Raw genomic sequence first — 26,234 nt, 5'->3', positions numbered from 1 at the left:
TCCATCTTGTTGCTGTTAATTGTGCAGGTTCTCTTTGGTCAGCATTTACCAATGCACATTTCCTATACATCATGGCTGTTTTTTTCCTTTTTCTTTTTTTTTTGCTGTACGCGAGCCTCTCACTGCTGTGGCCTCTCCCATTGCGGAGCACAGGCTCCGGACGCACAGGCTCAGCGGCCATGGCTCACGGGCCCAGCCGCTCCGCGGCATGTGGGATCTTCCCGGTCCGGGGCACGAACCCGTGTCCCCTGCATCGGCAGGCGGACTCTCAACCACTGTGCCACCAGGGAAGCCCATCATGCTTGTTTTTATCTTCCCTAAGACATCCTTCTTGGTTAATACCGTTTTACTTAAACATACCTTACATACTGATTAAAAATGATTACTTAACTTGAACCAAATATTTGAGTAACATAGGCTATACGCACCTTAAAAAATCAATAATTATTTACTAAATTCAACTGCATGTTAACCAAACAGTGTTAGATCAGTTCCTAAGACTAAACAAAGCCGGAAGACATCTGTATGCAGAATGCAGGGTCTCAATTATCTAGAAATTTCTCCTGGATAAAATAAACACAATGATGGTGATGACTGGATTCATGGACTCAAACTTAGTAATTATTTTACTACAAAAAAGTTGTTCTTATAAAATCAGTTCCTTCTTAGCAGTCAGCATTTTAGTATTTGGTGAGTTGTAAGGATCATTTTTTATGGACTGAGGGTCAATTTTATTTTGGCTATTATCAATGTAATTTTTCATTGGAAAGTAGAAATATTCAACATTCTCTTATCTATTCATTTTAGGCTGAATACAAGAAAGGGCAAGGAGTAATGAATAAAGAGCCCGCTGTAATTGGAAGACCAGATTTTGAACATGCTGTGGAAGCTTCTAAACTTTCTAGTCAAGTAAGAGTCTAGTGATGATTCCACAATGATTTTATTCAGAGATTTTGTTTCTAGCAGCACTGGAAGATATTTTACTCTAGGTAATGTCTTTAATTGCAAGAATACGTAAAGATAATGTTTCTGTAACCATGTCAGATAGGATTACAATAATTGTAAATTTCAGTAAGGGATAAAATAAGTCCAATTTTAAGCATAAAACTAAGTTTTCTTTTCTCCTGGCTCAAATTCTAACCTTTTTGTATGAGTTCAGCCATGTTGTCACATTTCCTAGGATTTCTAGAATTTAGCAAGAGTCATATCAATTAGATTAGAAGAAGAATTAAATTTCTATCTCTACACGCATACACAGAACTTTTAACTTAGTAAGAAAAATAGCAATTTTCTCAATTTTTAAATGTTTTAATCACAAAGTAAAAAAGAGGTAATGTGAATGAAGAGAACATTGAAATCATAAAAAGGATCTGGAAAAGTGTAAAGACATGCCATATCTTTGACTGAACGTCTCAATAGATAAAAATTTCAGTTTTCCCAAAATTAATATATAAATGTCATGCAATTTCAATTAGAATCCAACAGTTTTTTTGAAGTATGGGTAAATGATCTTAGAGTTTGAATGGAAAGGAAATGCCTGAGAATAGCCTTTAAAAGTATGAAAGTGAAGACCAGTGAAGGAGAACTTAAGTTGTGAGTTACCATAACATAGTATAAAACCACTGAAATTAAATCAATATGGGATTGATATAGTAAGAGATAAAATAATCAGTAGGATAGACTAGGGAATCCTGAAATAGGTTCCAATGTGTATAAGAATTTAATATATGATAAAAGTGTTGGTTCAAGTCAGTGGGAAAAAGTTGTATTAGTTAATAAACGGTGCTGACATAACTGGCCATCCATCTGGGTAAAAGTAAAATGGGACCTGAATCTTAAACCATCTACAAAATGAATTCCAGATGGATTAAAGATGTGAATGTAAACCAAAAAAATATTTTAAACCTTAAAAGAAAATCCAAGAGACTATATATACCACATAGGGATAACAGAGTTCTTAAAACTGGAGAACCAGAAGCTATAAAATAATAGTTAGACATGCTTGACTATATAAAAATTAACAACTCTTGTAATGGAAAAAGGTAACATTTGCAAAGTCAATGATAACAAACAGTAATTTTTATGCATGTGTAGTGTTTTCAACTTTGAAAATGTCCATTGCTCAACTTGCAAAAGTCTTAATTCGATTATACTTCAAAATGGAGAGATGTAAAAGAGGAAAGCTGTAAAATCTAACTGAAGATCATAAAATACTATCTGAAAAAATGAGAAGACCTACTATGTTCTTAGCTTTGGAGGGCCTGAGAAGGGCCGTGACTCCAAGCTCTTCTCAGCCCAAATAACACTCAATTGAAGAGCAGGGAATATTGGCACAGACCTGGCAACTCTTGCGGTATCGCTTTAGATTTTCTGACTTCTTACAATTTCAGCCTTTTCTGGGGGCAAAGAGTTCCTATCGGTTGTGTAGGAGAAGCGGCAGGTTCTATAAAAGCAGTACAGTTTGGCTGAGTAATTAAGAAAATGGGCTGTGGACCTGGACCCTGAGTTCCTGGTCCTGCCGCCGGCTCACTGAGTGACTTTGGACAGATGGCTTAATTTCTCCATCTGCAGTTTCCTGGCCCGTAAAATGGCATGGCAGCAATACTGCTTCTTAGGGTTGTTGTGAGGATTAAATGAATTACTGGGAGCAGCTTAAAACACTGCCTGGCCCATAGAAACACTGCATCATTTCCCAGGAATAATTTTACTGTAGCTATTCAGAATAGTTTTCTACTCTGCATTTTTTACATGAATTCATGCACAAAATGAAGCAGAAATAGTTGACTGGTCCTTAGATTCTGGTCTTAAATTCATTCCTTTACAATCTTATTTGAGAGTCCTTAGAAGAAAATTTTAGTATTTGAGTTTTTATTTTCACATTTCAAATGCAGTCACCAAAAATCCTACCATTTGATCCTACCTGGGTTCTTAGGCAGACTTAAAAAAAAAAAAAATCTCAAATCATTTAATAACTGAATTATCAGATGCCTAAGCAGATTGTAATTTGCAAGTTACATTATATCTGTCATCTTTGTTTTTTTATGACATTTTTGCTGATCTCACAGTGTACAAACCTATTAGAAAAGGGAAAAACTGGGCAGATGAATATATAGGACTTCTGGAATGAACTTGGTATGTTCATTTGTATTTTCAGGTGCATTGATTAGAAATAAAGGCAGAAAGTGTAGTTTCTTATTTTTATTGACAACTTTGGAGATCATGTATTCTCTTGCTCCTAAGCTAATGAGATTGTGAATATAGGAGCCCACGAAGGCAAGTAGATACGTAGAAGGGAAATAATTTAGGAATGCAGTAAGCTGGGAAGCTAGGGGCAGGATGCAAGATGCAGAACAGAAAGAGTAAGAGAGCACCCGGATTGTGAGAGGGAAGGCGATGACGGGGCAGTGCCCATGGTGTGGAGAGATAAGACACCCCAGATGAATAGACAGAAAGAGAAAGCGAGAGGGCACAATTCTCCCATTTTACCTGGAAATTGAGCTCTGTGGGATTGAACCCGGAAAAAGTAATGGAAACAAAACTCTTCCTATGTTAACTTGTACAATAGCTTTGCTCCCATAGTTGTAAAGTCTAGGAGGCACATAAAATTATGGTCAAGTAATTAAAAGAAAATCAGTGAAAAGTGAAAGTGAAATCTCATGTGCTAAGATAAAGAGATGGGTGTATTTATAAGTATCTCAGATATCAGGGCAGTAATTATTGAAGTCATCATCTTAAAAAAGTTCTTCTAAGAGTTGGTTATTTTGTTTTCATATTCACAGATCATCTTAATTTATGAATTGGAATTTGTCTATGTGATGAATGGAATTCCTTTAGTTTTATGATATCAAAGAAAATTTTGTATTTATAGTAATTAGTGTTTCTTCTAAAACTGCATTTGATGTATTGGTAAGAGAGGGTTTTAAACCTAAAATTACTAATCAGATTGATGTTAAAATTTAATAGTAAGTATTGTCCTTAACTTGTAAAGGGGTATTAACTGGTTTGGAGAATCTCCCGTTCTCCCTTCTGGGCAAGCACTCTCCCTTCCAACCTCCTTCCACCCAACTTTTGGCTTAAATGTCACGTCTTTGACTTGCTGATTTAAATTATATTGCTCTGTTCCCCTTTATTCTGTTTTTCTTTATAGTTCTTAACACAATGTATATTAGTCATATAAACGTATATGTGTGTGTTTTAAACATCTATTCACTACCACTCAGCAGGCTCTGTGGGGACAGGGTTTAATGGCGTTCATGGCACAGATTAGGCTTTCAAGCATTACATAGAGACTGATTAAACAAATTTCTCTAGATCATTCACATTTGGTTCAAAGTCAGTAAGGTATTATTTTATTATGAAAATGAGGGCAGAGTATATTTTGGGTAAAATTCAGACTTAAACACATGGACTTTATGATGAATTCTACATAAAAATCCGCTCTTACTCTCTTCCTCAACAGCTTTTAGTTCAGTTTCATCCAAAATTGGAGGGCATTGATGCCCATGGATGTGTGGCATTGTGTTGTTGTTTACTTTTCACTTTCCCTGATAATCAAGCGCACTTATCCAGTTTTCCACTTCTTTCCTGGCATGTGTTTCTATGACTATGATGAAAGGCTTTCGTTCAGGGTCTGCTTTTTGCCTGCTTTTCTGGCACTTTGTGAAACCGAGCCACAGGTGATGTCACCAAGCCCAGCACTCCTTGTGCTGAAAGCTTGAACTACGGAGATCGGAAGCCAGGCTTTGACTGTTGAAACACAGCCCTGTTCAGATGCGGTTATGAGGAACTAGCTTAAGTTCTGTCATTGCGGTTGAACAGTTCTAGTGTTTTTCTGTAGTGTGTACCTCTGAAAGTTCTGCTAAGTCTGTTAAAATTCTTTATAAAGCTTTTAGGAGTTTCAGCCCATATACCTAACCTATATTTTTTAAAAAGTTGGTAGTCATTAACTTTTAGATATGATATTCATAATGTGAGTAAAATCAGTCACAGGTATAACTTTTCATTTGTTTCCAGTGATTGATTTAGGTGTAAGGGGTAACACTGTGCCTTAAAACCATAGCAAAGTCACCCAACACCTATTTCCTCTTGTCTCAAATGGTCTTAAAACTGGAAGGAAGATACTTTGTTCCATGCTTGAGTCACCCATTATAATGAAAGGAAAGCATTACCCTGATCCCTTAGCAGAAGCGAGTGTGCGTGAGCAGGTGGACACTCAGATGTGTGAACTGTGGGTTAAAAGTAGGATAGAATGTTCGGTGTGTATGTGAAGTTAGTGAGTGAACCAGTGAGTGAACCAAACTACTTGGCTATTTTCTTAGTTCATTTATGTGCAAACCTTACAGCAAGATAAGAAACAGTTGGTACCAGTGTCTGGTAAATATACTTTTTATGTAATTCAGTTATTTTACTTTCTGGTTAATTAATGAGGGAAATTCTTGCATTTTTGTTCTTTAGGTATCTTTTAAATCAGATCACACGGAGTTCTGAAGGTTAAAATAAGATAAATTTCACAACACTTCGCTTATTATTAAACTCATTAGAAGTACATGAATGACAGATATACTTTAAATAATTAATCTCATGCTACAGAAATAACCTGGAAAGGTTAGACAGCATTTTAAAATTCAAATTTTAGGGTGTGTAGCCCAATGCATAACGGTGGTAGAAATCTTTAAGAATAAAGTTCTTATAAAGATCTATTACACGGCTATTGCAAAATTTGGAGACACCATGAAAGTTACCTGGTCCTGCTTTTCAATGAAACAATCCCTTCTCAGTGTAATCCATCCACTTATTCATTCAAACAAAACAGTTACTGAACCAGATATTACATGCCAGACACTATGCTTGGGGGTTAGATTTTCAAGGGTGAACAGAACAGATATAGCCCATGCCTTCACCAAGCTCAGGGTCTAATGGGGAAGACCAACACCAGAGACAGTTTTGCAGGTAATTGCAGCAATGTGTGATGAGTGACCAGGTAGATTTGGGGTGCTTCAAAAATATATCAGCAGTAAATATTATAGTTTAGAGGGTCAGAGAGGGCTTTCAGAAAGAAGTTACATTTGGGCAGATGCAAGATGTGTAGAAATTTTTCAGGTGAACATTGGGAGGAGGTAGGAAGCAGTGATTTGAAGCAGGAAAGCAGAAGGGGAAAACAGAACTGGAAAGCTGTCCCACTGGTGGGCGGCTCAGCTGATAGAACATTTTCCTTATAACCAGCAGAAATCTCGTTGGCTACAACTCCTACCCATCAATACGAGCTTTACCTTTTGTACTAGAACAAATGCTATTTTTCTGTTTTTGCAAATGTTTGAAGACAGTTACCGCCTGATTCCCAAATCTCTTCAGTATAGAACTCTTCAGCATAATAAGTGATGTAGAGTATGCGTTAGATAAATAATTCTTGAATGAATGAGTAAAAGTCTGGCAGGAACTATAAAGTATGATACAGATGTAATATGTTATTTTTATATCTATTGTTTTTCATTTCCTTTTGCATTTTTTTCTTCCTAATAGGATGTTGTTCAAACCAATTTATCAATGACTGTGGAGGGTGTGTGTTGGGGGAACAGACTTGGGAAATTAGAGGAGTATTTTATATAGTTCCAACACCTCCCTCAGGGTATGACTCATTCTGAGTCCTAATAGAGAGTTGATTGCTTATCATTTTCCCTTTAATTTATATGTTTCTTTAATAAACACATATTAAGTGCCAAATCCATTCAAAGCACTAGTGTGTCAGGCACTAGGGATACAAAAATGAATAAAAATCTACTTCTTGCTCACTGTCTAATGGGAGAGCAGACATACAGAGATAATTCAAATATGTCCAAAACTTAGAAAATAGTCTAACCTTATATTTCCAGGGAAAACTCACCTTTAATAATAGGTTAGTATTACTAAAAGTGTGTCTTGTAAAACGTCAGGTGAAAAAATGCAGGGTTCTGTTTGTATTGAAGTATTTAAATCTAGTCAATTAATCCAGCTGAGCAGTGCTGGCTTCCATCAAGTTTTCTTTCAATTATTCATATTCTTCAACCTCGGACATCGTGAGTGTCTTAGTTATGTATTAGCTAAATGGCAAAAATAGGTCATATCATCCTTGAGCACGGAGAGCCCATCAGACTGCCTTTGTACCCCCTGTAGTTCTCAGCACAGTTACACTAGGAGCAGACACAGCACGGAGGGGGGTGTTACTTGGAAATTAATCTGACGCAGAGGGGACAGCATACGGAAGGCCAGAGAGGGGCACATGCTGCATGTTCAAGGAACTTCAGAACACGAGGATGGCCAGAGGACAGAAATTAAAGGGGAGATTGGAGAGCTGGGAATGCCAGGTCCCACTGAACCTTGTAGCCATGTCTGGGATCCTGGTCTTCATGCTAAGCCCAATAAGAAGTGAGTTTAAGCATGTATGTGACTTGATCAGGTTTGCTTTTGGAAGACATTACTGACTCCAAGCCTGATGGAGTGTGTCAGGGTCGTATCAGCATTCCCAACCTCAGGTAGGAACTCATCCTAACTCATAGTAGGAACCCAGTGCAGGCTCAACGTTTAATGAATAGAGGAAGGAAGGAATCATTACAGTGTAGATTGATTATTGTTTTTCAGAAATTATGCATTTACTTGGAAAGAGTAAATGCTGCCAGGTTATCTAACAGATGAGAATGTGTCAGGTTAATTTCCAAGTAACACTTCCTTCCATGTTGCCTCTGGGCTTAGTGTAATTGTGCTGGGAACCCCAGGGGTGGGTAAAAAGACAGTATGGTGGGCTTTCTGTGCTCAAGTTTTGCCTTTTAGCTAATACATAACTAAGATACTCATGGTGCCTGAGGTTGGGAACTGTGAATAACTGACAGGAAATGATGCAAGCCCGTGTTACATAGCAGAATCAGTTGATTAGATGGAAACAGCTACGGGCTGAGAGTGTTCACGGCCCTGTGGCATCAGGCAGCATGTTTTCCTCAGTAGGTGGAAAGTGTTGGTGAATCTGGCTGAATCAGGAGTGCCATTCTAGGGAAAGTCAGTTCAGAGAATCTACTATCATCATTAAGTGAATACCTTTCAGGCACTAAAACCTAGAAGAGACAAAAACACAGCTAAGAATACTGTGGAAAATGCCACAGCAGAGGAGTGCTGAGGAGTGGCATTGTGTGTTTAGGGGAGGACCAGGTAGGGAGACTCTTGGCTTTGGTGCCAGCTACTGTGGAAAGTAGTAAAGGAGGTCTAGATTTATTCCATTGGTGATGTTGGCCCTGATTTCAAGATAAAATAATTTTCAAAAATCAAAGTTTTTCTTGTTTTAGGGAGACCTTGCCTGTTAATTAGAATGAATGACATTTTGCTTGGATTTATAAGGTAAACTGAGTATCAGAAGTTATTATTAGCAAATGGAACTGCAACAGAAGATGTTCCCTGTGAACCATCTTGACATATTTTCCAAATGTGTTCCCACCAGGGTTTTCACAAGCTCCCACTCGTAGGTACGCGGCATGTGTCCCTGAGGGAGACCATCCCCCAATACACACTAGATTAAAAGAGGTAACATGAGCCATTCCCAAACTGCTTTTTTGTAAAGGTTTCTGCAAGGCAGAGCTTAGGATGTAGAATACAGGTGCATTCTGAATGTTGTAAGAAAACAAAATAGTGTAAGAATCATTATATAATAAAGAATATTACAAGAAGACAAAAGAGCTTACTTTTGCTTTTAAGATTTGTGCATCCTTTCCTGCCTACAGGAATAAAAGCGGATGTGAAATGAGACTAGCTATTTTTGTTTTATTTTTGTAAAGAATTTGTATATATATTCTAATTAATTATCATAACATACATTCACATATTTCTCTATTCCTGGAGAAAAATATAGTTCTACACGGTAAGTTGATAATCCTTCTTTTGGTTGCCTTAAGACTACTTAAAAAAAAAAAATCCACAGTGAAGATTGGAGATGGTTCTGCCACTGAATACAATTGTGGAGTTAAAGCAGAGAAATGAAAAATGACATTAAATAGACCCAGGATGTTTCAGAAAATGTAATCCCTAACAATGAGGTTTTGAACAAATGGGAAATGATGAGAAAAGCCATGGTATGAGCTATGTCCTGCATTTGGAATAATTCTCTTAGGAAAATTAATATTCAAATTCTGAGATTTAGGACCCATTTTCTAAACGTGGTAGATGTTAAGACATTTGTGGTCTTGATTTCTAACTGATCATAAATGTTAGGAATGCAGAAGTGGAAACTGACATTTAAAAATCCCCAGATTTTAGTATATAATTCTTGTTAATAGGATTTGAGTTCATGCCTAATTGCATTTATGATCCATGTTCAAGTAGAGGTGTTTTTTAATTTAAAAAAACCCTTTATGCCTAATTAAGCTTTATACGGGGGTGGGGGAGTGTGGGAGGAAATACCAGGAATTTAAACTTTTGCTATCATACATTTTTAAGGTAGCTTTTATCTGATCTAATTAAAAATCAAACATGTTACTTTGAAAGCTTAAAGGTAAATGTGCTATTTAATTTATCCTTTTTGTTTCTTTTATGGAAGGTTAAATACAAAGAAAAATTTGATAATGAAATGAAGGATAAGAAACATCATTACAATCCTCTTGAAAGTGCTTCTTTTAGGCAAAGTCAGCTGGCCACTGCCCTGGCGAGTAATGTAAGTTACTTTCTGCCTCCTGACTTGTAATTCACAGAAGATTATTTTCAGTATATTTTGATTCTTGTTTTGTCGGACTTGGCTGTGTGGTACTTGTGATACTTAATCAAGATCATGTCATTTCCAAATAATTTTAGAAAAAGCTGAAGCATATTTTCCTGAAGCTTTTCTGAGAAAAATTTCATATGGTAATTTACTATTAATGGTTACTGATTACTAACTAATTAATAAGTAGGAACAATATTGCTAATAAAACTATTATAGCCGATCAAGAATAGAAATAGATTATATAGTTTTTCAGAAAAGTAGTGTGTCGTATCATAAATTAGTGATTATGACAATAGTTCACTCATGTAATTATGCATGAAATTGTGCATATTGTAAAGTATACCTGGTGCATAGTAGTTTATCATAAGGAAATTTCCAGAAATTGTACTTGAGATGGCTTACAATTTCTTTCTTATCCCTTATGTAAATTGTGTGAAATACCTCTTCGTAAGTTTTGTTTTCATTTCATGTCTTTAAAAATAAAGTTTCAATTTATAAGAAAAGATGTCTTAATTTTTTATGAGAATTAGGAAGAATATGAAAAAAGAAACATGGAAAGAAATCAATTACTTTGCTATAATTAAATGATGTATAGAGTACCTTTTTAAATGTTAAGTTTGACTATTGTTGAACTGTTGCTTTGTTAGAGCATTTAAACCTTTCAACTCCTGTCGTATCCTTGGGACTTGGTATATTTTATTTTCATTCATGTTTAGAAGGTATTGTAATTTGTGTTCATTACTCAGCTTTTGTTACCAGCAATTGAATTAGGTGTTTCTGTCTTTTAGGACCTTTGGGAATATCATAATGATTTATTTTTCTTATTTGATTATTTTTGTGTGTATACAAATGTAAAGCAAATAGAGTTGGGATATACTTAAAGGAACCTAGAGCACAGTACTGAAAGCTCAAGGTTTAGAATCAATTGCCTGGATTTGAATCTTGCTCCACCACTTAATATTATGCTTTCATCTTGGTGCCTCAGTTTCCTCATCTGTAAAATGGGGATATTTAAAGTATTTACCTACTAGGATTGTGGAGATTACTTAATACATATAAAGTGTTTAAACAGCAAAGTTTTTACTTGTTTACTTACACAGTAAGTGCTTGATGTTTTCTATTATTAACATTTTATTATTATTATTACTAATATTATTATGTTTCCAAAGCAACTGATTAAAGAGAAAAGAAACATTCTATATAGTAATAGGATGAAAACCACCAGAAGCTCTAAGATAGACACAAAATATAATAGAAAGATGGTGGTAATTTCTAAAGAGTAAAGTTTCTATTTTCTTCATTTTCTGCAAGCAGAATTTCTGTTAAAGTTACTTGATTCTGTTAACATCACCCTTTCTGACCAAGTAAACAAAAGGAGTTACCAAAATATTTTCAAGTCCCTGTAGTTTTCTTTTATCCATTCCGTAGTAAATGAGCACCATCTAGTGGCTCCTTGTAAATTCATTTGTCAATTTCCCGTTAAATAATACTTTGTTGTGTTTAAAATAATAATGGCCATAATGCAAAAGCGTAATATTTTCTTCTCCTAGATGGTATTTTGTTCCATGTTATTTTCATAGGTGAAGTACAAGAAAGACATTCAAAATATGCATGATCCAGTTTCAGATCTCCCAAACTTGTTTTTAAACCACGCTTTGAAAACCAGCAAAATGCTCAGCGGAGTAAGTGGTCGTTTGTTGACAACTGTAGGTGTGTGTCTCTGGAGCCGATGTGTCTGCAGTGCTCATGAGCGCACCTGCTTCCTTAGGCGACCCGGCCTTCACTCCTCCCTCAGTAACTCACTTAATGAAAAGTAGTGTCTTGCTTAAATTCCCACCCAGGCTGTCGCTTTACAAAGCTAGCTCTTTAATATCTCTTGAATACAAACTTTCTTGTTGAACAGCTACCCTTCCAAGTGTTTGTACGAGCGTCCTTTCTGTCTTTCTCCTTCCCCTTTCTTTCTCTGTAGTAGATTGAAGCCACTTGGAAGTCAGGGATCTTTTATTTTGTACAGGCCAGAGCAGAGTGTCTGGTATTCAGTAGGTAGCATAAAAGTTATCTTAGTCTAAATTATATCTTCTCCAAAAATAAATATCAAGGGTGTTTGTGTTGATGCTATACTTTTACTCTTATGAAGGTTTCGATGTTTTCTTCAGCGCAACTAGGAGGAGAGGGTGATTTCCTCATGTCCTGATGAAAATATCTGTGTCCACTGCCAAGTGGTCCATTCCCTCAGAGCTCAGCTCCTACATGCTGTTTCCAGCACGCAGTGCGTCTGAACCCTGACTTCACTGGCTCTCATTCCTGATGACCCTGGCTCACCTGTGCCTGTATTTCCTACATCTCAGAATGGCCCACGGTGATGATGAACTCTAACTTGACCTCAAGTTATTTCTATGCCTATTTTAATAATTACTCAAAAATTATCCAAATTTATCATATATCTGCTTTGGATCAGGCACAGATTTGATGGAAAAGTATTGATATGTTGGCAAAGAATGTGAAAAAGCGAAAACAGTCATCTTCAAGAGATGTACCCATGGTCATGCATGAGAAAAATCTGTAGTCAAAACCTGGTTCCCAAACCATTAAATAATGAGATAACAGCTTCAGTTCAGGTTAAAAATGTCTACACTTGGCTTTGATATATTGAAACTTCTGTTCATTACTTTGTAATCACTCTTTTCTTCTTGAAATGTAATCTGCGTGTAAATAATTTGTATTCACGGAGATTAATTAATTAATTAATTATCACTGGTCTCTGGAGGAAAAGCAGTCCATTATTCTTTCCTGTCTGTTGAGCAGGGATGAAGGTTGGGAGACTGTCAGGCACAGAATTAGACTCAGTCCCTGGATGCTTAATTCATGCTGTCCTGCCATTTCAATGCTTATCCCCTGCTCCTCTGCACACATGCTTCTGTTCCTTGAGTGGCTCTGTTTCAGTTATACATTTTCTGCCACGACTCATAGGTATGCTTCTAAAAATCAATATGTTTCTGTGCTCTGAGCCTCTGCTTTCTTTATGTTTAGTCTTTGCTCATCCAGTTTGATCATTGCAGTAGCATTTGACCTGGGACTCTTTCTCATCCCTATTTCGGTTAACTTTCCTTAGGACACAAGGTTTCATGTGTAAATAAGCCAACAAAAATATCATGGTGGTAATTCAAAAATTTGGTAGCTAGAAAAAAGGCATGCCACTCATAGGCAATATTTCTTTTTAAAAATATTGACCTCGGGCTTCCATGGTGGTGCAGTGGTTGAGAGTCCGCCTGCCGATGCAGGGGACACGGGTTCGTGCCCCAGTCCGGGAAGATCCCACATGCCGCGGAGCGGCTGGGCCCGTGAGCGATGGCTGCTGAGCCTGTGCGTCCAGAGCCTGTGCTCCACAACGGGAGAGGCCACAGCAGTGAGAGGCCCGTGTACCGCAAAAAAAAAAAAAATTGACCTTTATTTTATAATAGTGGTGAAAAGCAATAATAGTAATTGTTTCTATTTTCTCTTCAACAGAGAAAACCCACCAAATTTGTATATTCCATTTGTTTTATATACCACTTATAAAGTTTAAACCTTCATTCAGGTTGCTTTTGCCTGGATTATAGATTTTTTTCCTGTTCAGTCATAGAATTGTGACTGAACAGTTACTTCATGGAAGAGAAAGTTTGAGCCAAAAAAGGTGTTACTCTGAAGTTTCTACTTATTAAAGTTGCACGATGTTACACTGGCTCAAATTTATTGTACATCAGAATTGCCTTCTTTTAAATTTTAATGTAAAGAGAATTGGGATTTTGTTGATTTATAAAGGCAACTTAATTTTAATAAAAGATTGAGTAAGGGAATGCTTAAACAGACATTCTGCCAGAATTAGTTGTCAGTTTGTTATAAATGGCTGTTTTTTTAAAGACCTCTGAATGTCTTTGATATAAATCATAATTTTAAAAATTGTAGTGTGTAGAGTAAAATTCGTGCCTTATGAGTTTTTTACTGATTAAATTTTTGAGAGAACATTTTCCTTTGGAAAATAGAGCTCTATTAGCTTTCAGTTTCTTTTATAACTGCATAAATTAAAAATATATATATTGTGTTACTCTGTATAATTCCCACTAGGAGGCAACAGAGACTATTATATAAGAAAAAACAAGTATTGGTAACCTTTTACAGATCTTAGTTCAAATAGGGTGGTTTTATTTTGGTTTTAAAATAGGAGTTTCTGAAATTCTCTGTAACTACAATAGATCATTGAGTTAGGGACAGTAGTTTTTGACCTTTTCTCAGTATATATCCGTTATCCCAGACTTTATTAGTTCTGGATTTTAACTTAGTAATGGAATGTATCCTAGCTTGTTACATTCAGTTCGTAACTATTTTATAAATATATATTATAAAATAACTTGTAATCAAATTATAACATCTCTAAGTATACTGTTATTCTTTGAAATTATCTTTTTTTAAAAAAATTAGTAGAGAAGCCAAAATTTATTTAGAGATTGTTCTCTTGCGTCAAGATGTACTATGTGAACATTTTCATGAGCTTCCTGGGGGTGCTATCCTCCCTAATGTATTCTGGTTAGAGTTTGGGTAGACACATGTCTTAGTTCCCTAATTGGCTGAAAATGCCTCTGGGGACCATTGCTGCGTCCCCAGGGAAAGCAGTTTTCATGTGTAGGCCACTTGGACCTTCCATCCTTCCCATCCCTGGCACTGGGCCTTCTTCCTGCTTCACTCTCAGATCACGGAGCATCTCCTAAGACCCAAATGTCCTAGCTGTTTCCTGCTCCCTTTCAGATGCTGCTTACCTCGCCCTCCACTCTGCCACTTTCACTGAAATCTTCATTGTCTTAGGAGCAACAAACTTTAGCTGAAGTCTCTGTAGACGTGAGTCTTTGAGAGTTGCCATTTACCTCTAAAAGTCTTTGAGAGTTACTATTTACCTCTAAAAGTCTCTTCCAAATAGGCAAAATAACTAAGTGTCCAATCTCCAGTGATAAAAATCAGGAAGCAATTTTTGTCTTATTGCTGCCTGTTGTATTTAGAGTCCTACACTTGCCAAATGTGGCATCCTTATCCATTCTGGTCTCTTCCAAATTCACCTTTTTTTTTTTAAATAAATATATTTATTTTATTTATTTATTTTTGGCTGCGTTGGGTCTTCGTTGTTGTGCACAGGCTTTCTCTAGTTGCGGCGAGCGGGGGTCACTCTTCACTGCGATGCGCAGGCTTCTCATTGCGGTGGCTTCTCCCGTTGCAGAGCACGGGCTCTAGGTGCGCCGGTTTCGGTAGTTGTGGCTCATGGGCTCTAGAGTGCAGGCTCAGTAGTTGTGGTGCATGGGCTTAGTTGTTTCGCCGCATGTGGGATCTTCCCAGACCAGGGCTCGAACCCGTGTTCCCTGCATTGGCAGGCGGATTCTTAACCACTGCGCCACCAGGGAAGCCCCAAATTTACCTTTTTGTCTGTATGTCTAAATAATGTCTTAATCCAGTTTCTTCACCTTAAAAATGCAACCAACCATACCCAGATTCCTCAGTTTCTCTTCCAGGCACTTCCTACTCTCTCCTTTTAGGAAAATTAGTTGAATTATTTCTCACCCTCTAATTTTCCTTATGAACCCCAATCTTTCTCAGGGCTGAACCGTTGTATACAACTTATTTTTCTTTCCTGACTCCAGCTTTCCGTTCCTATGTTCTTTCTTCTTTTCTTTCCTTCTCTTCTTGTAGATGAAATTAAATACATTTCTGTTCTAGAATAAGGGTAGGACAAGTTGCCTTTATTTTGCCCACTTTGCCTGTTCACACAAGTCACGGGTTTTCTGTTGTCACTCCTCAGTGTCGCAAATCTCTTTTACATTGTGTTTACAGCCAGTTGTCCTCTGCTTCTCTTCAGTGTTTTAGATGCTGTTCACATTGACCACCTAGAGCTGGTCTATCTTGTGTTGTCGGTTTAGCGCAGGGTCAGAAATCTGTACAACCAGCCATGGGAGCCTGGTGGTAGCTTTGCAGTTCTTGTTGGCTTGCATTTTTCAGTTTGCATTCCTAAGTATTAGTTGCTCTCATCAGCCTCTTTTATTCTGACTTCATTTTCATGTTCTCTATTTTAGCGAGAGTATAGAAAGCTTTTTGAGGAAAACAAAGGCATGTATCATTTTGACACGGACGCTGTGGAACACCTGCACCATAAAGGCAATGCCATGCTCCAGAGTCAGGTATGAGACCTCCCCAACCCAGACCCTGTAACGGTCACTGCCGGGCACCTGGACCGAGAATGTGCAGCTGCTGGAAGGAATGTGCGTCGTGAAAAAAATCTCAAACACTACGCTCTCTATATTTATTGGGCTGGGGAAGCTTGAACCATGTTTCATATGCAGGCATTTCATAATACTATAGTTACTATACACAAGTTAAAACTTATAATATATGAGTTAATTAATTAAATGATGATCATATCTCATAATTTCAATTTTATAGTGTACTGGTTTGTCATTTGGAGCTGCAGAAGTAATTTTCCAGGCACAAAGTTCATTATAATTTCTCAGTTCAATTATAAGTGTATTAAAAAGGAAAAACTATCTTACCAGTGTATTCTACATTAATATTTCTTTTGACTATGAAATTCTATGTACTCTCTGAAAGAAATCTTTAAAAATATCTTTTTTCTTGAACACTTTAAAGTTGATAACTTTTCTTTGGTTCTGAATTTCAATGGTTGCAAAAGATGTTATTTCCAGCATCTATTAAGATAAAATTTTACATCACACTTTTAAATGTATCCCATGGAACATAAATTCCATAATGATGTGATATCCACCTTCATTTATTTAAAAAATATACAAACCAGCTCTCCTTTAAGGTTTGGAAATGTATGTGTTTTTCTCTTGTGTTCTTACTTTTACTTCGTTTTCCCCACAAAATTTTATCCTAACATAATGTGTTTTGTACTTCACACACTCTCATCGATCATTCTATTATACTTCTCTAAAACAAAAGTATTCCTAAAAATAGGAATTTAAAAATTTGTTATATTTCCTGCCACCACAAAGTTCTAAGTTTTGAAAAGGTTCTTTTGGATTTAATTACCATTAAAATTATTATTATAATCAACTTAAGAACCAATTTCATCAGTAATTATTATACCTAAGGATTTTAATGAAAATACATTTCTGAATGAAATGAATCATGATCAGAACTTTTCTGTGAATTTAATTTAAAAAGGTATATTGCTAAAAAAGCCGGCCACTCTGACAGCTTACAGAATATAATTCTAGTTTTTGTTTTCAGGAGATAGAAAATATCGATCGTTTTATAAACCGAAATTTATTGGTTTGTAACTGAAATTGGTTGTAACTGAAATAAATAATTCATGTTATGATATTATTAAATAATGCTTAGTGAAACTGAAAGAAGTCACATAAAAGCTCTGTGTGTGTATTTCAGTCAGTGTCTACGGAAAAATTCAACAGTCCCAAAGAACACTGTCTTTCCTTTGTCAGAAAGAGAGAATCACAGCTATGTTTTTCTTCTTCTTTTTTTTTTTTTTTGCGGTACGTGAGCCTCTCACTGTTGTGGCCTCTCCCGTTGCGGAGCGCAGGCTCCGGACATGCAGGCTCAGCGGCCATGGCTCACGGGCCCAGCCGCTGCGCGGCATGTGGGATCTTCCCGGACCGGGGCACGAACCCGTGTCCCCTGCATCGGCAGGCGGACTCTCAACCACTGCGCCACCAGGGAAGCCCTATGTTTTTCTTCTTGTTCATGATTTACTGCTAGGCATTCAAAGGTATCACGGGGATCTCTCTCTCTCTCTCTCTCTCTCTCTCTCTCTCCTTTTTTCTCTGTCTCAGCCTCTCTGTCTCTTTGTCTTTCTCTCTATATATGTACCTATACCTGTGTGTATAACATGTGTGTATACATATGTAACCCCACATATATGATACATATCTATATATCCCAGCTGTCTAAATACTTATACAAGTCCTAGAACTGCATTATTTAGTTCTAAATCATTTTTACCCCTTAAGGTTTTTCATATATTACCTGTTTACTTTCATTGTATATCATTAACCACAGAGAACCCAGTCATCAACCTAAGTGGCCAGAAGAGTGTGATTTTAGAAGATAGGGTGATTGGTTTTGCACATATATTTATTTGACTTTCCTCTATTTGTGTAAGGGCTTGTGAGCTTTATGTGCCTTTTATACTGTTTTTCAATGAAGGTTAAGTACAAAGAAGAGTATGAGAAAAATAAGGGGAAATCGATGCTTGAATTTGTTGAGACACCATCATATCAGGCTTCAAAGGAGGCTCAGAAGATGCAGAGTGAGGTGGGTCCCTTTGTTTTGTCATCAACTGTTTAATGCCAATTTGATGTTTTATCATTGAAAGGAACCAGTAGAGTGGTTCAGAATGTTTAGTGGGTCCGGAAGAAAGTACACTGCAGTGGTTGGCTGTTTCTGACATTAGGTGTAAATCAGCTTTAATGTTTAACAGTAGTTATACATTTATTATATGCTGTGGAATTAACTTACGTTGTGGACTGTGTGGGTCTTTGATTAATATTGGCTTTCAATTTTTGCTATTCTGATTTCTGGTATTGTCACTAGGGGAGAAGTATCCTTTGCAGAGGCTGAGACATGTTTTCCCTTAAATTATAGCCATTGGCTATTAGAGTTTTAGGCTCAGCAATTATGTTTCTGCTCATCAGGGCTTGAGGAGAAAGAAATCTTCCAATGGAAAATATCTTTGAACCACATTTATACTATAAAGATTTATACTCTATAATTTATTCTGTATAAATTGGCAGATACATTTTATACTAGAAAAATAATATATCTAAAAATCTTAGACAAAGTTGGATGTGAAAGATGTCTTTAAATGCAGGACCAGTGAAGTAGAGACAAGATGGTTCTTATTCCTAAGGGATAAGCTTGACCATCTTCTTTAAGAGCCTCCCACAGGTAAAGCTAAGTATGAACTCAGGAGAAGCCACTCATGTTTTTGTTATAGCCCATAACTAAGCTTCTCTCACTTTCTTCTAATGCCAGATGTAGGTTTAGCCAGTGTGTTTTCTAGAAGAAATCTCTAAATCTGGCTTTGAAAAGTTCTTTGTCTTCTGTTCCACAAATAGAGCTCTCCTACAAAAAGCATACTTCAGTGTTTTTTTCTATTTTCTAGTCATATACTGGCAAGTTCAAGTCATCGTCAATCTTCCTTAGTGAGTTACTTCTGTCAAATAATTTTTTTTTGAGAGAAGGGCCTTTTGAAGTGAAAAATAAGAAATAAATAAATGTACATATATTTGTATTTCATTTTTTAGAGTCATTTCTGGCCTCAAAATGCCCTAGATTCAGCTTTATAATTATGATCTCAGTTAGTTCCACGTAAAGAGGACCACTTCTCATCATTGTTCTTTGGTGTGTCTGTAGTTCCTTTAATTCAGTGTGTTTTCTTCTTAATTAGCTCTGTTAGTTTTCATAGAACATCTATTTCTCATGGCTGTTCCTGGATTGTTTGTTAAATGGTAAATGGCCATGTGTAACTCAAACGTAGGGGAGGGGACAGTGTATTCTCTTATCCTCCCTCACAGTTTGGAGAATTTCTGTGCACAGTTACCTATCCCTGTAATAAGTACATAATGATCCTGGGAATAGCTTTTCATTTTGTATCAATAGGAATAAATTCATGCAGAATTTATTTATTTGTATGATCTTTGTGTTGCAATTTGAGTTAAATATTGAGCTGGTAAAGTCTGGACCCTTGTTTGTCTGATAAATATTTCACGTGGACGCATATTTTTGTTACTTAGGGAGACTGTTTTTACAGTCATGAATCGTGGGTTTCCACTGATTTTCAAACGCCTAGCTCAAATGTAGAATTTAGAGCCTGATAACCAGAGGGTGGCAATGTCAAACAGGCAGATGGGGATATGGGTTTAGGCCCTCCGCAATCTCCTTTCATTTCTTGTCGTGAACTGTTACCCAAAGAACAGTTTATCAGGTTCCAGATAAGATTCTCCTCACGGTGTAACTTGATTCATGTCAACTCCGTAGATGGTAGAGAAATATTCTCAATGCCAAAATTATTAAAGGAAAATCTCCTCCAGCCTCCATTACATTTTAGAAATGGTCTTTTGTTTCCCTTGGCCGCGCCACGTGGCTTGCTTGCGGGGTCTTAGTTCCCGGATCAAGGATTGACCCCCCCCCCCCACCAACCGCCCCCCTCCCCCCCCAGCCCTCGGCAGTGAAAGTGCCAAGCGTTAACCATTGAACCGCCAGGGAATTTCCAGAAATGGTCTTCCTTGAATTCACATAAGACTAACATTTAAGAGGGACGATGAGGACATAAACGTTCATGCTCCTTTGGTTTGAGTGGATTTCCATGCCTCTAGATTTTCTTCCAGTGCGTGGATCCACTGTCTTTTGGGTGGACCAATCAGGGGATCCAGTCAAATAGCCAGTGCTATTGGTTCTCCTCCTGAAACGGGCTGATGTCAAACAGTAACAGAGTCTGAGATGTTAAGTAGCCCCTCTCAGAATGCTTTCCTAGAGGGAGCCAGTGTACTTGAAGAGCCTGCTTTTGTTTGGTAGAATTCTAAAATTTATGATAAAGTTGGAGTTATTTTCCTGTAAATAAAATATTCAGAGGTGGTAGAATTATATACGAAAAACATCAGTTTTGTTCCGGGAACCTTTGTTCTATTATCTTTTCAACAGTCACTAATATTTTCTGAATTTAAAATCATGTGGTCTTATCTAACAGAAAGTTTACAGAGAGGATTTTGAGAAGGAGATTAAAGGAAGGTCATCGATGGATTTAGACAAGACTCCAGAGTTTTTACATGTAAAGTACATCACCAGCCTTCTGAAGGAGGTATGATCCTACTATTGCTATACGATTCTACAAAAGACATTTAAAGAAATAACCCAGGAAATAGGTCCTAAACAATTCTCTACTAATTCTCTAATTCAGTGTTTGAGTTATTCATCCATTACTCTTTCCCTCACTTTGAGCTTTACTAATAGAGTTTTCCATTTTCATTAAAAACAGGTAAGTGTTAACATTTCCGTTTAAAGATGAGGGAAGAAATTACCCGGGTTTCCTGGAAAAACTTGAAAAATAGTTTGATTTTGTGTTTGGGTTGTAGCTTAGAAGCTCTATAAGTAGTTTCACAGCTTTATAGCAGTTCGTTTTTCAAAAGAATATTTTCAATATGGATGAGGCTAGCTTGATTCTCTCAAATTTAGTTATTGTAAGAACATGTATTAGAACCATTGTTCCCTGTTCCTCCCCTGCACTGCAGCATTCTCATGACATTTGATATCAGAAATGAGGTGCTTATTGTGACAGTCGGGATAAATGGTACATTTATAAGTGGTTTTTGTTCTAAGTAGGGAAAAATAATGTTTAGCACATAGAACCTAGGAATTCTTGTCCATTTTTCATTTTATGCTCAGCAGGACGTCCTCCCAAACCCCAAACTTAGTGGTACATTTTGGCTCACAGTGTATTAAATTTGTTGACTATTAAGGCCCTCAAATCTAACAGTTAAAAATAGCATGTTCACAGTTTAAAAGTTTTGTTTCTTTTTTTAAAAAATGGTTGCTAAGTAACCTGGAGCTCTTTCAATTCCCTGTTTAAACAGATTCTCTTTACATTAAGAGAAAGGTTAGAGGACTCCGTTTCATCCGGAATTTTGAACTGAAGAAACTATTCGTGAAAGAAATGTCTTAAGCCAGTGAAATAAATTGGAGTATAATTACCTACAGAGACATGAATCATCATGAACTTTTTTAATGAGCAAATGCCAACTGGCCTTTACCATTTAACTGCTTTTAGAAATTTAATGTGATTCACTGTTGTATATGCCGGGCTGAAACAGGCATATAATTTATGGAAGAGAGTCCTTGCTACCCTACCTCTTCTCACTTCTAGATCCTATAAAAGCTTTTGAAGTTGAAGGGTGATCATGTGGCAGCTCCCTGCTATTATTGTCTTCCATTTAAAAAATATGCACTATTTATATGAAGTTTTTAAAGGGGAATCTTTTTCTTATTTACATACAAATGACAATGTGAGATCTATTTTGAGAATCATAAATGACTTAAGAATTTCCTGGTGATCCAATGGTTAGGACTCCATGCTTCCATTGCAGGCGGCCTGGGTTCTATCCCTAGTCAGGGAGCTAAGATCCTGCATGGTGTGGCCAAAAAAAAAAGATGACTTTAATATACACGCCATCGCCAGTCTCTTTTATTTATCTTTTTGAGTGAATCTTATTTTAGACTTACTGATCTAGAATGTATGCATCAGTGTAGGAAAAAAGCCTAGAGACAGTGATTAAAAATCTTTTGATTAAGTTATAGTGATGTCTAATTTTAGAAAGAGACTCAGTAACTTAATGATATTGTGACTTCCCTTTGAAAGTGTGAGCATTTGGCTTTAAATTGTCTTCTCATTCTTTACTTTATGTTCTTTGCATTTCTGTTGCCATTTAAAGTATTCAAAGTATCATTTTATACTTCATTTCATTTGATTTCTTCAATTGTCCTTGACACTGGTAGGACAAGTACTTTTATTTTCATTTTGTTCTGTGGAAATCAAGGCTCAGTTACTTAAAGTTCTCTTGAAGTTCACATGACCTAATAAGTGAAAGAACTCTGACTTTCATCCAGGTCATTTGACTCCAGAGCTCTTTCCAAAATTACATGCAGGTCATTACCATGTCTTGTAGGCTATTAGTTAAGCAGAGTACTGGCTAATTTAATTAAACTGGACAAAGAGAAAATAACATCAAATGAATCCTAGAATTAACTAGAACATGATTTCTTATCATTAAAGGAAGTCTCATCTTTCATCTGACAAGTTAGTCATAAAGGCAGCTTAGTTGAATTGGATTAAGATATATATTGTTTTCATAATTCAATTAGTAAGAAGACAAGAAATTCATGAGCACACACAAAAAAAACCATGTTATATGTAAGGATTAGTAAAGACATTTGGATCTACTTAACATATATTTAAATGGGCAAAATTCAGACTATATATTATCAGTCTGTAGGAAATTATTTGGTTTTACAAATCTTTGAATAAAACGGAAACTTTAAAAAAATTTTGGCCATATCAGTCCTTTTTTGATTTTGTAGTTTTTCATTCTTTTCCAATTATGTTCTTCTGATGATTCATATTTTATAGACAGCTTTCAAAGAAATACTTCAAATAATTAGTAAGAAATATGCATTCCTAAGATCTTCCTCACCATTTAAAGGGAAGATGTCTTTTTAAAATACGGCACCAATATGGTACCAAAATATATGAGAGGAAAGGATGAAAGAAAAAAGACTGATAATATTGGAAGCCACTCAAGCATGATTAAAAAAGAAAATGAAGTATCTGTAGGAAATATAGAGCATGAATGCTCCGAAATTTGGTTCATTCCTTTCTAGAAATATTTTCTTTCTGTGGTCTCTGGAAAACATGTAAAACAATATATAGTAAGGCAGATAGCTAGTGGGAAGCAGCCGCATGGCACAGGGATATCGGCTCGGTGCTTTGTGACCGCCTGGAGGGGTGGGATAGGGAGGGTGGGAGGGAGGGAGACGCAAGAGGGAAGAGATATGGGAACATATGTATATGTATAGCCGATTCACTTTGTTATTAAAGCAGAAACTAACACACCATCGTAAAGCAATTATACCCCAATAATGATGTTAAAAAAAAAACAATATATAAATTAGAGTTTCCTAGTAAGTTTCACGCAATAATATTCTTGTCTCATAGAAGGAATATAAAAAAGATTTGGAAAATGAAATAAAAGGGAAAGGAATGGAACTTAATTCAGAAGTACTTGATATTCAGAGAGCAAAACGTGCATCTGAAATGGCTAGTGAGGTGAGTACATTTATGTAACAATTGAGAATGTATGCATTTTCAGCTGATCTCCTTGTCTGTAAACCTTTCTCAGAGATTTTACAGTTGACCCTTGGACAACATGGTTTGAGCGGTGCAGGTCCCCTCATATGTATTTTTCAGTTGTAAATTCTACGGCGCTCCACAGTCCGCGGCTGGCTGCATCTGTGGATCTGTGGATGCTGGGATGTGGAGAGCCGATGATGAGTCATAGGCGGATTAGTCCTCTTGTTGTTTAAGGGTCAACTGTGTACAGTGTAAATGTTCCACAGCTTTTATGTATAAGATGATTATAAGCAGCTATGACCTAAAAGAGTCTTTTCCCCATCAATGAATTAAAAAAAAATGATGCTCACCATTTCCTGTCTATGTGGTGTGAGACAAATGACCATTTCCTCATTTTAGAGAAAATTCTGTATAATTAACCAAAATAATTTAATAAGGTTTAACTTCATCTTTTAAACAAGTGAAAGGCATATTAGGAAGGTGTGTTATCATGGTCTGTCAATAACTGTAGTTTAAAAGTTCCCATGCTGGGGCTTCCCTGGTGGCACAGTGGTTGGGAGTCCGCCTGCTGATGCAGGGGACATGGGTTCGTGCCCCGGTCCGGGAAGATCCCACGTGCCGCGGAGCGGCTGGACCCGTGAGCCATGGCCGCTGAGCCTGCGCGTCCGGAGCCTGTGCTCCGCCACGGGAGAGGCCCCAACAGCGAGAGGCCCGCATACCGCAAAAAAAATAAAAACTAAAAAAATTTTAAAAAGTTCCCATGCTGTGTTGCCCATAAACAAAATGACTGTCCTAGTCCTTGCCTAGCTACTAAGTGAGTCCACTTAAACCTCTGTATAAAATGATAGTGGCCATTACTTACTTTACATGAAATTTATAAGAATGAAGTGCCTCTGAAGTGCTTTAAATCCTTTACTCCTTGTGTTATGTCGTTACTTTAATAGTAAATAATGGCACTGGGCTTTGAGAAGAATCTGGCTGACTTTAGCAGTGAAAAAATTTAAAGCTTTATCCCCGTATGTTAATAAACGGTGGCGATGATGGTGGTGGTGATGATGGTGATGACCCTATTAGGTTGCAAATGATAGAAACCCAACTCAAACTGGGTTAAGCAACAAAGAAACTTTGTTTTGGTTGAAGAACAGAGAAATCCGAAGATCAGGTTTCCTTCAGGTTGGAATTCGAATGATGTCTCTCTTCCTTCATCCCTCAGTTCTGTTATCTTCGCAGTTGCTTCATTTGTGAGAGGCTGCTTTTATGTGATGGCCCCTCTTCACGACAGGATAACTCATGTCTGTGGCCACTAATCCCAGTAGGAAGTGAGCATCTGCTTCTTTAAAATAGGATTAAGGTCTAAGGATTGAATCTCATTGGGTCACCTTCTGTCCTGTGCCCACACTTGACCCAATCAAGACTGGAGTCAGGAGTCAGTTAACTTTCTAGGTAGTTTAATGATGTTTTAAATATAAAATATTCTAAATTGATATGTGTTTCTAAAGATTTACGTTCGTCTTTGGCTAGTGTTCTTTACATAAATTAAAGGAAACATTAAAAGCATTTTAGTGGAATTAAAAGTATATGTGGGTAGTAGGAAATCACCCCACCCAAAGTTTATGGATTGAGAGGGGTTAGAGGTAATTCCTCAAGAGAAAATTGTAGAACTTTTTGCCAGAATAGGGAGGAATAGATGCTGTTCGGGCAGAAACAGCAGCTGTCTGCCACGATGTCTGGCTAATATTGTCATTACACTTACCCGCGTTAGTAATTTTCTACAAATTCTTCTGTTGTGATGACATATCCAGTGACATTCAGAGTCAGATCTTGTAAATCACTTGTCAATAATACTTGGAAAAGTTGTTTTAAACTCTCAATGGCAGAGTTCAGCCAGTGAAAGGTGAATGGCAACACGGTAGCAGGAGCAGCAAAAACCCAGGTCTTCGCATGTGGGTATAGGAGTAAAAGACCAGAAGAAGCTGTCAGTTACTGAGCACCCGCTCTGTGCTGGGCACTAGGCTATGTGCTGTCTCACTGACCCTCCCAGTGATCCTGCGTGGAGGAATTATTATCCCCAATTGCAGATGAGTAAACCAGAAATGTGAAGAAAGATTTCCAACATCACACACACAGCCAAGAGTGCTCTGACCTCAAAATCAGTCTTCTTTCTAAAATATCAACTCATTTAAACTTGCCTCTGTCCTTCAGGCCTCAAGACAATTGTCAGTGAAGATTCTCACCTGGCAATAAATAAAAATCTTCAGAGTGTATATATACTCTTCTTCAGTGAGAATAGTGAATATAGTTCTAAGCAGTTCAGAAAATTTAGTTCTAGGCGGTCATTCATAGTTCAAAGTAAACTATGTTTTCTTTTTTAAAAAAATACGTTTAGCCATTTTTGGTATCATTGAATACAGATGTATGTTTGTCCCCTGAGTGTCTGAGTGTTGTAAAATGTTGCTTTTTTACAGAAAGAATACAAGAAAGATCTGGAATCAAAAATTAAAGGGAAGGGAATGCAAGTTGGCACTGACACCCTTGGAATTCAGCATGCCAAAAGAGCTTCTGAGATAGCTAGTGAGGTTAGTAGAGTGAGTGATGCAGACCTTGAGACTCGTACAAATCATA

The 26,234-nt window shown here is 37.0% G+C and overlaps 2 protein-coding genes across 3 annotated transcripts in view; both read left to right on the top strand.

The window, feature by feature from the left end:
• NEBL (nebulette) overlaps positions 1–26,234 on the top strand; it is a 337,204-nt gene that overhangs the window by 259,868 nt on the left and 51,102 nt on the right. The gene's annotated exons all lie outside the window — the stretch shown is intronic.
• LOC132421067 (nebulette-like) overlaps positions 1–26,234 on the top strand; it is a 121,507-nt gene that overhangs the window by 75,489 nt on the left and 19,784 nt on the right. The window contains exons 7-14 of the mRNA XM_060006185.1: positions 808–909; positions 9,554–9,667; positions 11,296–11,397; positions 15,808–15,912; positions 17,918–18,025; positions 20,460–20,570; positions 23,478–23,588; positions 26,078–26,188. Of these exons, the coding sequence (XP_059862168.1) occupies positions 808–909; positions 9,554–9,667; positions 11,296–11,397; positions 15,808–15,912; positions 17,918–18,025; positions 20,460–20,570; positions 23,478–23,588; positions 26,078–26,188 (864 nt within the window). The remainder of the gene's footprint in view (positions 1–807; positions 910–9,553; positions 9,668–11,295; positions 11,398–15,807; positions 15,913–17,917; positions 18,026–20,459; positions 20,571–23,477; positions 23,589–26,077; positions 26,189–26,234) is intronic.

Source organism: Delphinus delphis, chromosome 2 (genome assembly GCF_949987515.2).
Source record: "Delphinus delphis chromosome 2, mDelDel1.2, whole genome shotgun sequence".
Lineage (NCBI taxonomy): Eukaryota > Metazoa > Chordata > Mammalia > Artiodactyla > Delphinidae > Delphinus > Delphinus delphis.
Note: the sequence above shows the minus strand (reverse complement) of the source record. Positions and strands in the feature narration are given on the sequence as shown.